At 47.2% G+C, this 13,056-nt stretch overlaps 1 protein-coding gene across 1 annotated transcript in view; it reads left to right on the top strand.

The window, feature by feature from the left end:
• STX8 (syntaxin 8) overlaps nt 1-13,056 on the top strand; it is an 80,202-nt gene that overhangs the window by 9,147 nt on the left and 57,999 nt on the right. Inside the window, exons 5-6 of the mRNA XM_030287139.4 lie at nt 3,583-3,707; nt 5,310-5,402. Of these exons, the coding sequence (XP_030142999.1) occupies nt 3,583-3,707; nt 5,310-5,402 (218 nt within the window). The remainder of the gene's footprint in view (nt 1-3,582; nt 3,708-5,309; nt 5,403-13,056) is intronic.

Raw genomic sequence — 13,056 nt, 5'->3', positions numbered from 1 at the left:
GATCCAAACAGGAATTTTGCCTAATGCCAAACAGGCTTCAATCCACGAGTGCCCAGCTTCAGGTGTCAAATCCCTCTGGGAATCTGGCTGTTGTCTGTGAGGGGAAATAAGGAAAGAAGGAAATGAGATCAACATGAGCTGTTCAGGTGCCTCTGAAAGCCCCTCCTGGTGTCCTTCCTCCTTCCCAGTTCTGCTGGAGCCTCCTGGCTGCAGCTGCAGCATCCTGAGCTGGGGTGGGGATGGGAGGAGAGGGAATTGTCCATCCAGGAGAACACCCGAGGCCCAGGATTAGATCTGGGGCTGGGCTGGGGCTCTCCAGGGTTAAAGGCTCCTGGCTATGTGGTCAGGGTTGTCCAACACCCTCCTCAGTGCAGCTCCCAGTCCCTGAAGCAGTGGGAGCAGAGACCCCAGGCACAGGGAAATGGTGTCAGGGACAACATGGGATTTCCTGGGACAGGGGAGCAGCAGTCCTCGTGCTGCTGGGGCTGGAAATCCTCTGCCAGCTGCAGGGAGTGCTGGAGGCTTCCCATCAGGAGAGGTTCTTGGGAGGAAATCTCCACCTGGGATGGTGCCTGGAGGGGACTTGGAAGTGCCTGTGCTCGTGTGGCCTCTCAGGGGTTTTTGGAGAGATGGAGAGGGACTCTATTTTGTATGTTAAAATTATATTTGTTTTATTTATTAGCCTGGAGCTTCCTAAAAATACAGAGTGGGCACTGTGAGAGAATGCCCCAGTCCTGCAGCTGCCCTGAGAAGCCAGGCTGGGGTGCCCTGGGTGCTTCAAAGAGCCCCTCTGTAGTTCGGGGAATGTTCAAGTGATCATCCACCCAGCTGTCATATGACCCAGGTTTTGTTTAAGGCTCAGTCTTGCTGATCACTCCTGTGAAGCCCTAAGCCTTGATGTGTGGCCTTGGCCTGAAGTAGGTGCTGGTTGAGTAATCTAAGTTGCTTGGGAGGTGTCCTAAGAATTACCAGTGAAACAATAAGACAAGCCCTCCCTTGTTAGGCAGTGACAGAGCTCCCTGATTTTAAACCCCATCACCTTTTATACTCGGAGCATTGCTGAGCCTTGTAATTAGTTAAATCTGCTCCCATCATCAAAAGCCATCCCCACACTCCAGTGCTCTGCCGGGCTCCCAAGATTTGCCTGATTAACTTGGCGGAGGCGGTGGGTGGCTAATTGGATAAGCTTTAATCTTCACACCAGCCAGGCCAGGCAGGCAGGATCAGAGGCAGGGGAAGCTGTGCAGGGTGCAGGGGAAGGCAGTTACCAAACATGTCACAAAGATTATTCTAACGAGCAGACCACTTGTCATGACCCAGCCTACAGGAACGGGGCAGAGCACCGGTGGGAGGGAGACGGAACCGCAAATTATTTCAAATTTGCTGGCCTTGGCTGTTTCTTAACAGGCAGAAATAGTTGTGCTGGTTTTAGCAAGCAGAGCTTTATTCCCTTTGCTTTAGTTAAACAGCTCTGGCAGATGCTGTTGCCCTGGGTTCTGTGTCCTCCTAATTGAAGTGAATTGGGAGCTGCAGTGGTTTTCCCTCTTTAGCAGTGTAATGCTTGTCCTGGTCACAAACCTGGTGCCAGCTGTGGGGCTGGGAGATAAAAGAGCATGTTTAACCCCCAGAGCAGGGAGGGAGGCTGGGTGCTGTGCAGAGCTGCACTCCAGGCTGTGTCACTGTCTAATCAAGCCTGATTGCCAGCCACAAGTACATGGAAATGCCGTGGAGGTGCAGGGCTGGAGTGCAGAGGAACCCCAGCCCCTCTCTGGTGCTGCCCTTGGCACCCAGCTGGGCTGCCTCCTCTTTGTTCAGCATCACTGGGGTGCTTAAGGCAGGTGTTGAGATTTATAAAAACTCTTTTATAGGCACTTCCATTAAAAAAAGAGGGTTATTTTTCTATTAGTTTTTTTCTATTAGCTTTTCTACTATTTTTTCTTTGATTTTCCTGTTATTTTTCCCCCATTGTTTTTCCCCCCCGTTGTTTTTTCCCCGTGTTGTTTTTTCCTTGTGTTGTTTTTCCCCTTGTTGTTTTTCCCCGTTTATATTATTTTTCCATTTTTCTTATATTTTTCTATTTTTATATTTTTTTATTATTTTCTTCTATTAATTATTTTTCTATTATTTTTTCTGTTTTTTTCTATCATTTTTTCTATTTATTATATTATTTTTTCTATTTTTTCCTATTATTTTTCTATTTTTTCCAGTTTTTCCTATATTTTTTCTATTATTTTTTCTGTTTTTTCCTATATTTTTTCTATTATTTTTCTATTTTTTTCTATAACTTTTTCTATTTTTTTCTATAACTTTTTCTATTTTTTTCTATAACTTTTTCTATTTTTTCCTATAATTTTTCTTCCTTTTTTTGGTATTATTTTTTCTATTTTTTTCTATAATTTTTTCTGTTTTTTCCTATAATTCTTCTGATTTTTTTCGATTATCTTTTCTCTTTTTTTCCATTTCTTTTTTCCCATTTTCCATTGTGACTTCACCCCGCGCTGCCGTGGCCAGGCAGCGGAGCTGCGGGCTCTGCTCCGGGCTGGTTTTCCAGCAGGGCTGCTCCATCCCACGGCCAGGAGATGTCCCCAGCTGCCCGGGATTCCTTGGTGTAACTAAAATCAGTGAGAGCTTCAGAGATCCTCTCTGGTTTTGTGTTGTTTGGGGAAGAGCAGGGAGAAGTTTTTCGTTCAAACAGGAATGAAATCCAGAGTTTAAAGAACAGAAAGCAAAAATTCCAACTTGTCAGCATCTGCAGGGGAAGCAACCTTACCATGCCTGCCCCCAAACCTGAGCTGCAGTTCTGGCTTCAGGGAGGTTTGTCCTGTAGGAGAAACCAGTGAGAGCTGGAAGGCAGAAATCTGGTTTTGAGGAAATATTTGAGTGGGGTTTCGTTTTACTGCTTGGATTTATGTGCTCTGGACATGGAAATCTTGTTTTCTGTGGTCACCAGGGAAGTGTCTGTAATGTGAACAATCTCAAGTCATAATTCTTTGGAAAGAAAACCCATTATTTAATTACTCTTTCGTTTGGGAGTGTGTGTTCCTGGCTTCTTGTTCGGGTTGATGCCAGACTGGGAAGTGCAGGAAGGGAGCTGTGTCCATCTACAGTTCTTAAAATTCAGGAATGTTCCTGGTTAGGTTTGGTCAGGATTGCAGGGAATTAAGTCCCATCTGATTTGCATCTCTATTAACAAGTAGATCCTTTTACTGTTTGAGGCTGTAGCAGTATTTTTATGAGCTTGTGCTTTGGTCATGTGGCAAATCCAGGAATGAGTATTCCCAGGAATGTTGTGTGTTCTTCATGCAAACAGCATTTTATGTCTATTATCTGTGTATCCCTGTAATCTACTTATCCCTGTAAGAGGAATATATAATAACATATTTATCCCTGTAAGAGGAATATATATAATAATCTATTTATCCCTGTAAGATGAGTTCTGCCCTTCCTTGCCCCTTCCAGCCTGTGAGATGGATTTGTTCTCAGGGACTGCACTCCTCCCGGGTTGCACAGACCCCTGGCAGTGCTCAGCCCTGGCTGTGCTGTGTGCCAGGGGTGGGAATCACTCACTGGGGCTCTTTTCAGATCCAGCCTCATGGCAGGAGGGGCCAAACGAGGCGTCACCAACCCCTGGCTCCTGGAAGAACCCGAGGAGACCAGAGGACTCGGCTTTGATGAGCTCAGGCAGCAGCAGAGAAGGATCATTGAAGGTACACGAGACTTTCTGGGTGTTTTGAGCATCTCTGGGACTCTGAGAGGAGCTTTTATTTGAACCTCAGTACCCCAGTCTGTATTGGAAATGCAGGTGAAGCTGGTGGGAAGGAATGCTGATGTCTGACTCCAGTTCAGAAGGCTGAATGGTTTCTTTATTATAACTATACTATAATACATTAATATACTATTTAAAGGAGATACTAAAGCTACAAACCTACTTTTCTTACTCCTATATCTAACTCACTCCCAACTCCTGACCCTCTCTGAGAGTCCAGCCCCAGGTGGGTTGGATTGGCCATCAGCTCAAACAATCCTCACCAGAACCCAACCCAGCAATCACCCCAGGTAAACAATTCTCCAAACACATTCCACATGAGAAAAACAAGGAGTAGAAATATAAATTGTTGTCTCTTTCTTCTCTCTGTGCACCTCTATGAAAAATCCTGAGAGAGAGAGGAATGTGCCTGCCACAAACCTCTGCTGAAGTTTTATTCTTTACAGATGTCAAACACAGCAGCTCCAGGCAGCTGATTTCTGTATATTTGGAGGGGCAGCATTGTTCTTATCTGGATGTAACTTCTTAAATTAAATTTCGGGAGTCCTGGTTTTGCCCATATTCATGGTTTTGGTGTGCAGTGTGATCACATAACTGCACTGAGGGTAGGGGCCTTGCTGTGTGCACTAAAGGTCTTGTTGAACTGGGACGAGATAAAAATTAACTCACCCAAAAAGGCCCTTCAGATTTTGGCCCTCGGCACCCGTAAGGAGTCTCTGACTTTGGGAGGCTCAGCCTGAGGAGGTCAGGTGGATGATGAGCTCATTTCCAGGCAATTCCAGTACTGGAAGTGATGCAATGAAATCAGTCTCCAGAAAAAGCCTGCTTCACTCTGCCTGGGAACAACTTGTGTGCAGCTCAGGAGAATGTCTGGATGGTGCAGGAGGGTTTTTAATTACACTGGAGGTAATTAAATGAGGCTGAACGAGGCTGTTGAAGTGGAGGGTGTCCTGGCCACCCCATTTTCCATCACCGCTGTGCCCTGGGCACTGACCTGGCAGCTGTGGGCAGGGAGAGCTGCACATTTTGGCTGCAGGGCACAGGGGATGTGGTTCCTCACCCAGGAGCTCTGCAGAGCTCTGGGAGCACATCACACTGTCACTGCCCTCAGCTCTCCCCACCCTCTGTCCTCTCGCAGCTTTAAAAACCTCCTTGAATTCTTTGGTGTTTGCATCACCTGTTTTCTTTTATTCATGTTCAAAGTTGCTTGGAAAATTTTAAAAGGCTAATCTGGAGCTCGCTGTGTGTGCCAGAAAATCCCCTGCATTTATGATTGAGTAACAGCTAAATGTTGAATTCTTGGATTTTTTTTTTTTTTTGGATCCTCAGCCAGAGCAGAGAAATAATTTACCCATCATTCACATTATTTCAAGAGTACTGTTGCCATAAGGATTAATTTTCATGTTGTGTTCGTGTATTTTTCTTAATACATTTTAGCCCTTTAAGCACAGAGTAGAATTTTTTTCCTTCACTTCTACCTATTTTATGTAGCCTGGCATTTCAGCAACTTCTTGAAGTAATTTAACATATTTTCCTGGTGCAGAACAAGATGCTGGACTCGATGCTCTTTCTTCAATCATATCCAGGCAAAAACAAATGGGGCAGGAAATTGGGAATGAGCTGGATGAGCAGAACGGTAAGGACAAGATTTTGCCTCACTTTTCTGTAAGACTGGGATTTGTTTTTTCCTCTCCTCACACAACTGCTCCTTCTGCCCACAGAGCAAGCAGTTGGCACTGAAGGTTTATGTTCAGTGCAGATTCTGCCCATTCATCACCTGGTTTTATTTGCCTCCCTCCATTCCCTGTGGGCTGTGTGGAGCCCTTGGGATGTTTCCCCCAGCCTGACTTTTGAACAAAGACCTTGGTGATTGCTGCTCCAAGCACAGAATTCATTTTGTTCTCCATCTTCTGCCTTCTTCCATTTTATGACAGTTTTTATGTGTTGCAGGGCTTCACTTGAGCGTTCTCATTCTGTGCCTTTTCCTGATGAACCTCTGAGCAGGGCAGTGCCCTTTCCTTGCTGGCAGCCTCTGCCAGATCTGTGTCTCACAGACTGGTGGGACCCTGGCTGGGTCAGACTCAGGATTTATTGTCTGTATCATACAAGCAAAAAGCAAGAGAACAGAGAAAATAACAACATCCACGCAAATCCAGATCAGAGACAGGATGGCAGCTCATGCAAAGCCTTTTTCTACATATTCTCTGAACCAGCAGCATAAAAGAAAAGGTGCAAAGTCATTATACTCCAACCAATAACAAAAGGACCTACATGGGTTAAACATTAACAAAAGGACTTCTATCAACCTCAAACAATACACAATTCATAATTTAAGATTGAAACTTTTTCTGTCTTTGCAAAGCATATATCTAGGACTTTTCACCTCTTGAACTATCAATAAGTTCTTGTTCTTTCTTGTTCCTTATTGATAAATATAAATGTATTCACTTGGTTCTTAACTTCCCATGAGATGGTTTTAAAAATTCCCAGCTTTTCTTAGCTTTATGTCTACTTTCTGGGGCCTTTTTGAACTTTCTAAAGTCTTTACCTTTTTATATTCCTACAACAACCCTGAGACCAAACCCTGAGACCTGCTTCTTCCCGGGGTGGGATTTTCCCTTTGCAATTTTCCCTTTGCATCTCTCTGTGAGTTTGCTGGGAGTGAGGGTTCCCAAATCCACGTCACTGCCAGGAGGTGCTGCTGGGAGCTCTGTTCTGCAGCACGGGGAAGCAGGAGGATGGATTTCTCCTGTTTGCCACGGCTGAACCCAGGAGGGATGGGAAATGCCTAGAAATGTCTTTGTTTATTAATCTTAGGGTTGTTAAGGAAGGGTTTGTGCAGCTGGGAGACACTGTGTTTAGTGCTCTTGTCATATTTGGATCCTCTGCCTCGTGAGGAAAGACATTTTCAATCAGAGGTCTCATCTCATAGCTTTCTTTATTAATCGTTGCTTAGAAAGTCATATTAATTTTTTTTTTTTTTTGGTTTGTTTTTTTTTTTTTTTTTTTTTTTTTGCTCTAGATGGGAAACAGGTGGGAAGCATGAGAATGTTTATGGACTCTCTGAAACTTTGGTTTCTCCTCAGGAAAATACATGATCTGTGTCCCATTTCTCTGTTGGGGATGGTTCCCCAAATTCTTATGGTTTTGGGACCCTGAAGGTTCTGTGTTTTTGCCAGACTTTATCAATGAGACCCTGAAATATCTGTGAAATGGAATATATTTAACCCTTCTTTTCCCAAATACTGCAGGTGGTGCTGGTGTTGTTTGTGTTGCAGACAGTTAGAAAGCCTTGAGCAGATTCCTGTTTTTGTGGGGGCTCTACCTTGAGCCAGAGGCAGCTGTTCCTCCGCAGAGGGGAAGTGGCAGGGGGTGGTGAGGGTTGTGCTGCTCACAGCCTGTGCCCAGCAGACCTGCAGACCTGCCAGCCGGGCAGGAGCTGTCACCAGGAGGGCTGAAGCTGTCTGAGGGAGCTGGGAATCAGCCTGGCTCCCCAGATGTGGGGGCAGATCACTCAGCACTCAGCCCCAGCCCTGCCAGGCCAGTGGAACTCCCGTGTTTCCGCTGACTTGATGCAATCCCCTTTTTTGGGCTTTTTTGGCAGATACGGGGGGATAAGGTCAGACATTTTGTTGCCACTGGCACCCTGGAAAAGCTGAAGCCCTTAGCAATATTTTCCAGGGGCTGTTTTCCCTGTGCACATCTTACTTCATGCCCTGTGCTTAACCATGAGCAGACTTTGCTCAGGCTCTGTGCCAAGCTCGTGTCACTGCTGCTCGCTCAGGTTGATGAGGATAACTGCCCTGTAATTTCCCCTTCCCTGGAATCCCTTTCCTTCCTGGTGCTGAGTGATAATGGCATCGTCTGGGTTGTGGGGAGGCAGGGGAAGTTCATCTTCATTAAGTGCTGCTTCAACATTTCTCTTTCCTCCAGTCAGACTTTCCATCAAAAGCCCCTTTCTGTGGGAAGCTTCACTTCCACTTCCCTGGCTGCTGGGGATGTTCCCACCTTGTGCAGCTCCGGAGGTGCCTGGAGCTTGTCCTGCTGTTAAAGTAAAGCCTGGCTTAATTCAGAAGTAGCTGGTAATGTGCGTGAATGGATGAGGCTTTAGGGAGCCGGGTACTGATTTTCCAGACTCGTTCCTCAGGCTGCTCTCTCCATTCCAAGGAGCTCCAGCTCTCTGGAGTGTCTGCAGCTCTCTGAGGCTGCCAGGGCGTTTTCCCCGAGTGCCAGCTGGTGTAGCTGTGCCTTTGCAGATGCACCAGGACCCGGGCATTAACTCCGCAGAGTTTACTCCTCACACGCAAATTCCTTTGTATTGTTAGATGACTGCAAGGTGATTGAACTGGCGTTGGGAGGGAGGTGTCTGCTGGGCTGTTGGAATCTGTGGGTATTGATGATCCCGAGGTTGTAGAAAGTCTCTGTCTGTCAGCCCCACTGCCAAAGCAGAAGCCATAATTGGTCTGTGCTGGTTTCAGGGTTGTTTATTCTGTTTATCTCTAACATGTTCTGCTGCCCTGCCGCAGCTCTGTCCTGCAGGGCAGCGTGTGGGGCTCTGCCCTCAGTGGGATGGTACAAACATTAAATACCACAAACTACCTGTGCTGGATTTACAATAACGTGCCAATATCTGTCACCTACGTTGGACAGTGTGTCCCCAGCCTAAACCAACAGAAAAATGCCAACACCACAGTGAAACATGGAGGGCATGAAGAAGGAGGAAAGGACAAGACACACCCAATTTCCTCCATCTTGTCCCCTTTGAACCCCTCATCTAGAATCCTAAAATTTTACTTTTGCACCCGTGCCACACTTAATTATTACTTATATCAAACACTCAGAGCTGGTAATTCATCCTGTAAGATTGAAAACTCTTTTCCATGGACAGAGATCACAGCCAGTGTCTCTGGGGGCTCTGTCCAGGGGGGTTCCTGACCCCTGCCAGGGTCCCAGACCTGCCAGGGCAGCCAGAGGGAAGCTCTGGATTCCACACCAGGCACAGCTGGGATGGACGTGGCTGAGGCTGAGCCCCATCCTTGGCTCTCACTGTGCAGATTTTAGTGGTTCTGCACTCAGGTTTGCAGTGTAGCCCCATCCTGCAGATTTTATGGCTCTGAAAGTGATGGGCCTTTGCAAACCTCCTGAGCTGGGCATTTTGCACTGATGAGCAGCATGGAAGCAGGGTACCAGGAGACATTGTGTTTTTTCCAGCCTCAGGAGTCTGCTAGCAGTGGGGATTAGCAAAAGAATTTTCCCATCATTAGCTCCGAATTTGGCCCCAGAAAACTTTCTGTAATCCTTTCATCTGTTCCATAAAAAAAATAAAAAAGAAAGAAAATAGTGTAAATGGCCTCTGGCCCTGGTGATGAGGCAATCTAATCTAGTGCAATAATTGTGGAAGAATGCTTTCAGAAATTGTGAATGCTGTTTGTTTTACCCTTATAGAGATGTTGTTTTCTCATTGTGACATGCTTGCATGAGAATGGAGTACTCTGGGATGGATGGTAAATATTGGGAGCTTGCAAAACTCGCCCCGTTTGGCATTTTTCCTGTCAGTGTCATTTCTTTGCTCTGTTGAGGAGGGGTTCTTTGGCTTCCGGCTCCTCTAAACTTTGGAGCAGAGCATAAATAAGTTCCTGAACAGATAAGCTGCAAAATCAGCCACTTTATGTCCTTTTCCTGGTTAGGAGAGTGCTGCACCCAGTCAGGATGTTCTCCAGCAGAACGGATCATTTTAAGCAAACCATCTCTCATAATAATCCTTTAATTATATGGTTATGTAAGGGTTTTGAATTTCTTGTCAAAACCGAGTTTCTGAAAGAAAACTGTGGCACTGTGTTTTTGTTTACACTGCTCTGCAAAGCAAGGTTGCAGTGTCACCCCTGGTCACAGTGGGTGGCACAGGGTCCTCCAGGGGGCCTGGGCTCAGCCTGGTGTGAGAATTTTGTTACCCTGGAGCTGCCCTCGAAGTGCTTGAGGCTGGAGCCCTGCTCTGGCTGCTCTGTGCACACCTGGAGAATTGTCCTGGCAGTCGAGGAAGGGAGGGGAAGCACTCCTGGTGCTGCAAAGACTGACTGGAAATCATTCTTTGCAGGATTCCCCTCTCCCAGGGCAGTGCTCAGCTCCTGCTGCAGCCAGCCCAGCCCAGCCAGGACATGGCCACTAAAGGGCTTCTCCTGAAGGTTATTTACGTGGCCATTGCACAAACCAAACGTCTCTTCACGCTGCTGTTCATTAAGAGCATTTCTGCTGTAATACAAACTGATTAGCACTGTGTATGGGCTGTGCTGGAGTTGTGAGCCTCAGAGCAGTGGGCTGGGGATGCATTGCATCATTGTTAGGATTAGTTTGTAAATCAGAAATGATTAAAGATTGAATCTTTAGAGATGTTCATCATCTTGTCTAAACAATATCTGTTTCCATCCTATGGAGCCCCAGCCCTGCCTGCTGTGAGCCCTTGGGGATGGCTCCAGTCCTGCTTGGTGGGCTCTGGAGGTGTTCAGCATTCCCTGGGAAAGGCTGAGCGCCAGCAGGTTCAGCTTTGCTAGAAGCATATGTTTTTAATATTCAGATTTAAAATAACCGTCCCTAGCCCGAGTGACCTCAGACCATGCAGATAGGTTTAAATTTTGCTTCCTGAGCTTATTGTGTGGGATAGAAACGACTTCAGTGTTACTGGGGCACTGGGACATGGCTCTGTCTTTAATCCACTTTGTTTAAGTGGATTTAACCCTTCCTAGGGGAAAAATTAACTTTGCTTTTTGTCTTGCCTGGTCTAAATAGTGCAATACTTGGGCTGGGTGTGAACAGTGAGAAGCTGGAAGTGGCAAACCTGAGCTTACAGGGCACTTCTTGGGGGTATTTTTAGTCCTAAAACACTTGCACTCTGTTTTCTGTGGGTCTTGCCTCATCTTTTGCACAGGGCTCGATCTCTTCTGGGGTTGAGCTGTGCATGTGTGGTGACACAAGCTGGCTGTAGGGTCCCTGCCTCGTTCCTTCTGGGTGTGGGAAAAGGTTTAGAGAGTGAGGCCAGGCTTGTGAGAGGGCTGGAGGCAGCAGCAGCAGGTAAATGTTGTCTGGGGGTATAAACCTGTGTGTGCTGCTCCCAGGAGCTGGGGGTGAGGGGCTGGGACCAGCCAGGCTGGGCTCAGTGAGGGTCTGGGCTGGGAAGGAGCTCTGGGCATCTCCTGGGCCTTCCCAGCAGGGACTGGGCATGTGGGATCATTTCCTTGTGAAAAACCTTTCACACCGCTGAGTCCAGCTGTGAACCTGACACTGCCAAGTCCACCACGAAACCATGTCCTGAAATATATCAAAATATATTAAATGCTGCTTGGAAGGGTAGATAAGGTTTGGTTTGCAGGTGGTTTTAAAAAAGAGACCTTCAAACTCTCTTTTACTGAACAGCCAAAATAAACCTTAACTGTGAGTTTTCCTATTTTCAGTCTGAGTTGGGATAATAGTGTTTCATCTCCCAAGGAAGCTGTCAAAATCAAATTACACTCAGAGCTGCTGTCAGGGGGCCATGGTGGGAAGGTCTGGGAGGGAGCTTTAGCTCCAGAGCAAGAGTTGGAGTTGTGTGCAGTCCACGAGGAATGCAGCCTCGTGCTGGGTGATGAGGATAAAACAAATTATTTGGTAACTGTCAAGGAAGTAACCCTGCCTGTGCTGCCTGCTGGGTGATGGAAACCAAGGTTACACTAAATTTGCATTGCTCTGAGAAAGGTATCTACACAAAAAAAAAGTGTTTGTTGTGTTTTCTAACCTTTTAAGTACGAGACTTTGCTACTTCAGTATTTCCAGTGTTTGTTTATCTGTGAAATTCCCTGGTATTCGTAAAAGGAATGTGGAAGAAGCAGGGAAGCCGCTGCAGAGTGGCTCTGTCTCCAAGCCTGGGTCAGCAGCCAGATGGGAACAGGGGGCTCTGGAGCTCAGGGTAATTTCAGCAGTGTTGGGTGATTGGAGCAGCGTGAGGAGGTGTGAGGTGTCCTGCCAGGGCTTCACAGGGCTGCTGACAGCACGGGGAGGAGCAGGGAGCACTCATCCCTCTGCAGCCTGAGCTGGCCTGGGTTCTCATCCTGTGCAGCCTCTCGGGCTCTGCTGGGCTGGGTTTCCACCCTTGTCCTGCCTGTCAGGCTCTGCTGGGCTGGCTTAGCCAGGCAGTCCCACCCTGCTTGTTCTTCTCTTCAGCCCACGGTGTTTGTGCTCCTGGGCTGAGATTTGGATCATTTGTCCTTGGTGCCCAGCTGGAGCAGGAATTGTTTTGTCTCTGCTCTGTGCACAGAGCTCAGCATCCCCTCATGTGAAGCCCAGACCCACACACCAAAGCAGCACAGAATGTGAAAAATAGAAAAGCCAAACCTGAGGCATTGTTTTAAGCAGCTGAAAATGGGGGTTATTGTGGGGAGCAGCCAAGGGCTCAGCAGTGCCCGGGCTGCTGAGCCTGTGGGGGCATTTTGCTGCTCCTGTGGCAGTGGGGATGCAGGGGAGGCAGATGAGGCAGGGGATGCAGGGCATGCTGCTGCTGCAGGGGATGCAGAGGATGCAGGAGATGCTGCTGCTGCCGCTCCCGGGGCTGCTGCAGCTCTGGGGCCACACCTGGCAGGGATGAAAGCGCCGCTGCTGCCCGGCCCTGCTCGCACACAATGAGCCTGGCTGGCCCCTTGGCACGGGCAGCCTTTTTCCTTGCATAGTTCAGGCTGTAAAATAACTGCTCCACATTTGTCTTCTCAATTATGTGGATTTTTCCACGGTTAGTCAATCCCTACCTCGCCCACCCCGCGCTGGGGAGGGGGAGGCTGTCTCCCTCCATCTGTCTGCACGGGGACCAGAACTGCTGGGGAAATGAGTTTCCAACTTTTTTAAGCCTTTTGGGATTTTTTGATAAGAATTATCATCTTAAACATCTTCTTCGTTAAGCCTTGTCTTTAGTTTCCTATTGGAGAGCTCTGGTAGGAGCCTCAGCTTGTAGCACATGAGAGTTTCCCATCTGCTTCTTGGGGCATTTGATTTAAACTGTTTAAAAAGAAAACAAAACCGAACTGTAATTGTAGATATTTCAAAACGCTGATGATTTTTTTCCATGTTAATTTAGCTTTTCCTCCATTCAATAAAATCTCCAGTTGAGGCTGTGGAGAGGGGATTTATTTTCCCAGCCTGCTTTCCTGCTTTCTTAGGATGTCTGTCATGTGTCGTAAAGGAGCAGGAAGGGACAAGCCCAGTCTGTTCTCCTGTACAGCCCTTTTTGGTAAATCCCCACCTGTCTGGGAGCAGCTGAATTCTGGATCCTG

This window comes from Taeniopygia guttata, chromosome 18 (genome assembly GCF_048771995.1).
Source record: "Taeniopygia guttata chromosome 18, bTaeGut7.mat, whole genome shotgun sequence".
In the NCBI taxonomy this organism is placed as follows: Eukaryota; Metazoa; Chordata; class Aves; order Passeriformes; family Estrildidae; genus Taeniopygia; species Taeniopygia guttata.
This window is presented reverse-complemented; position numbering and strand designations above follow the sequence as displayed.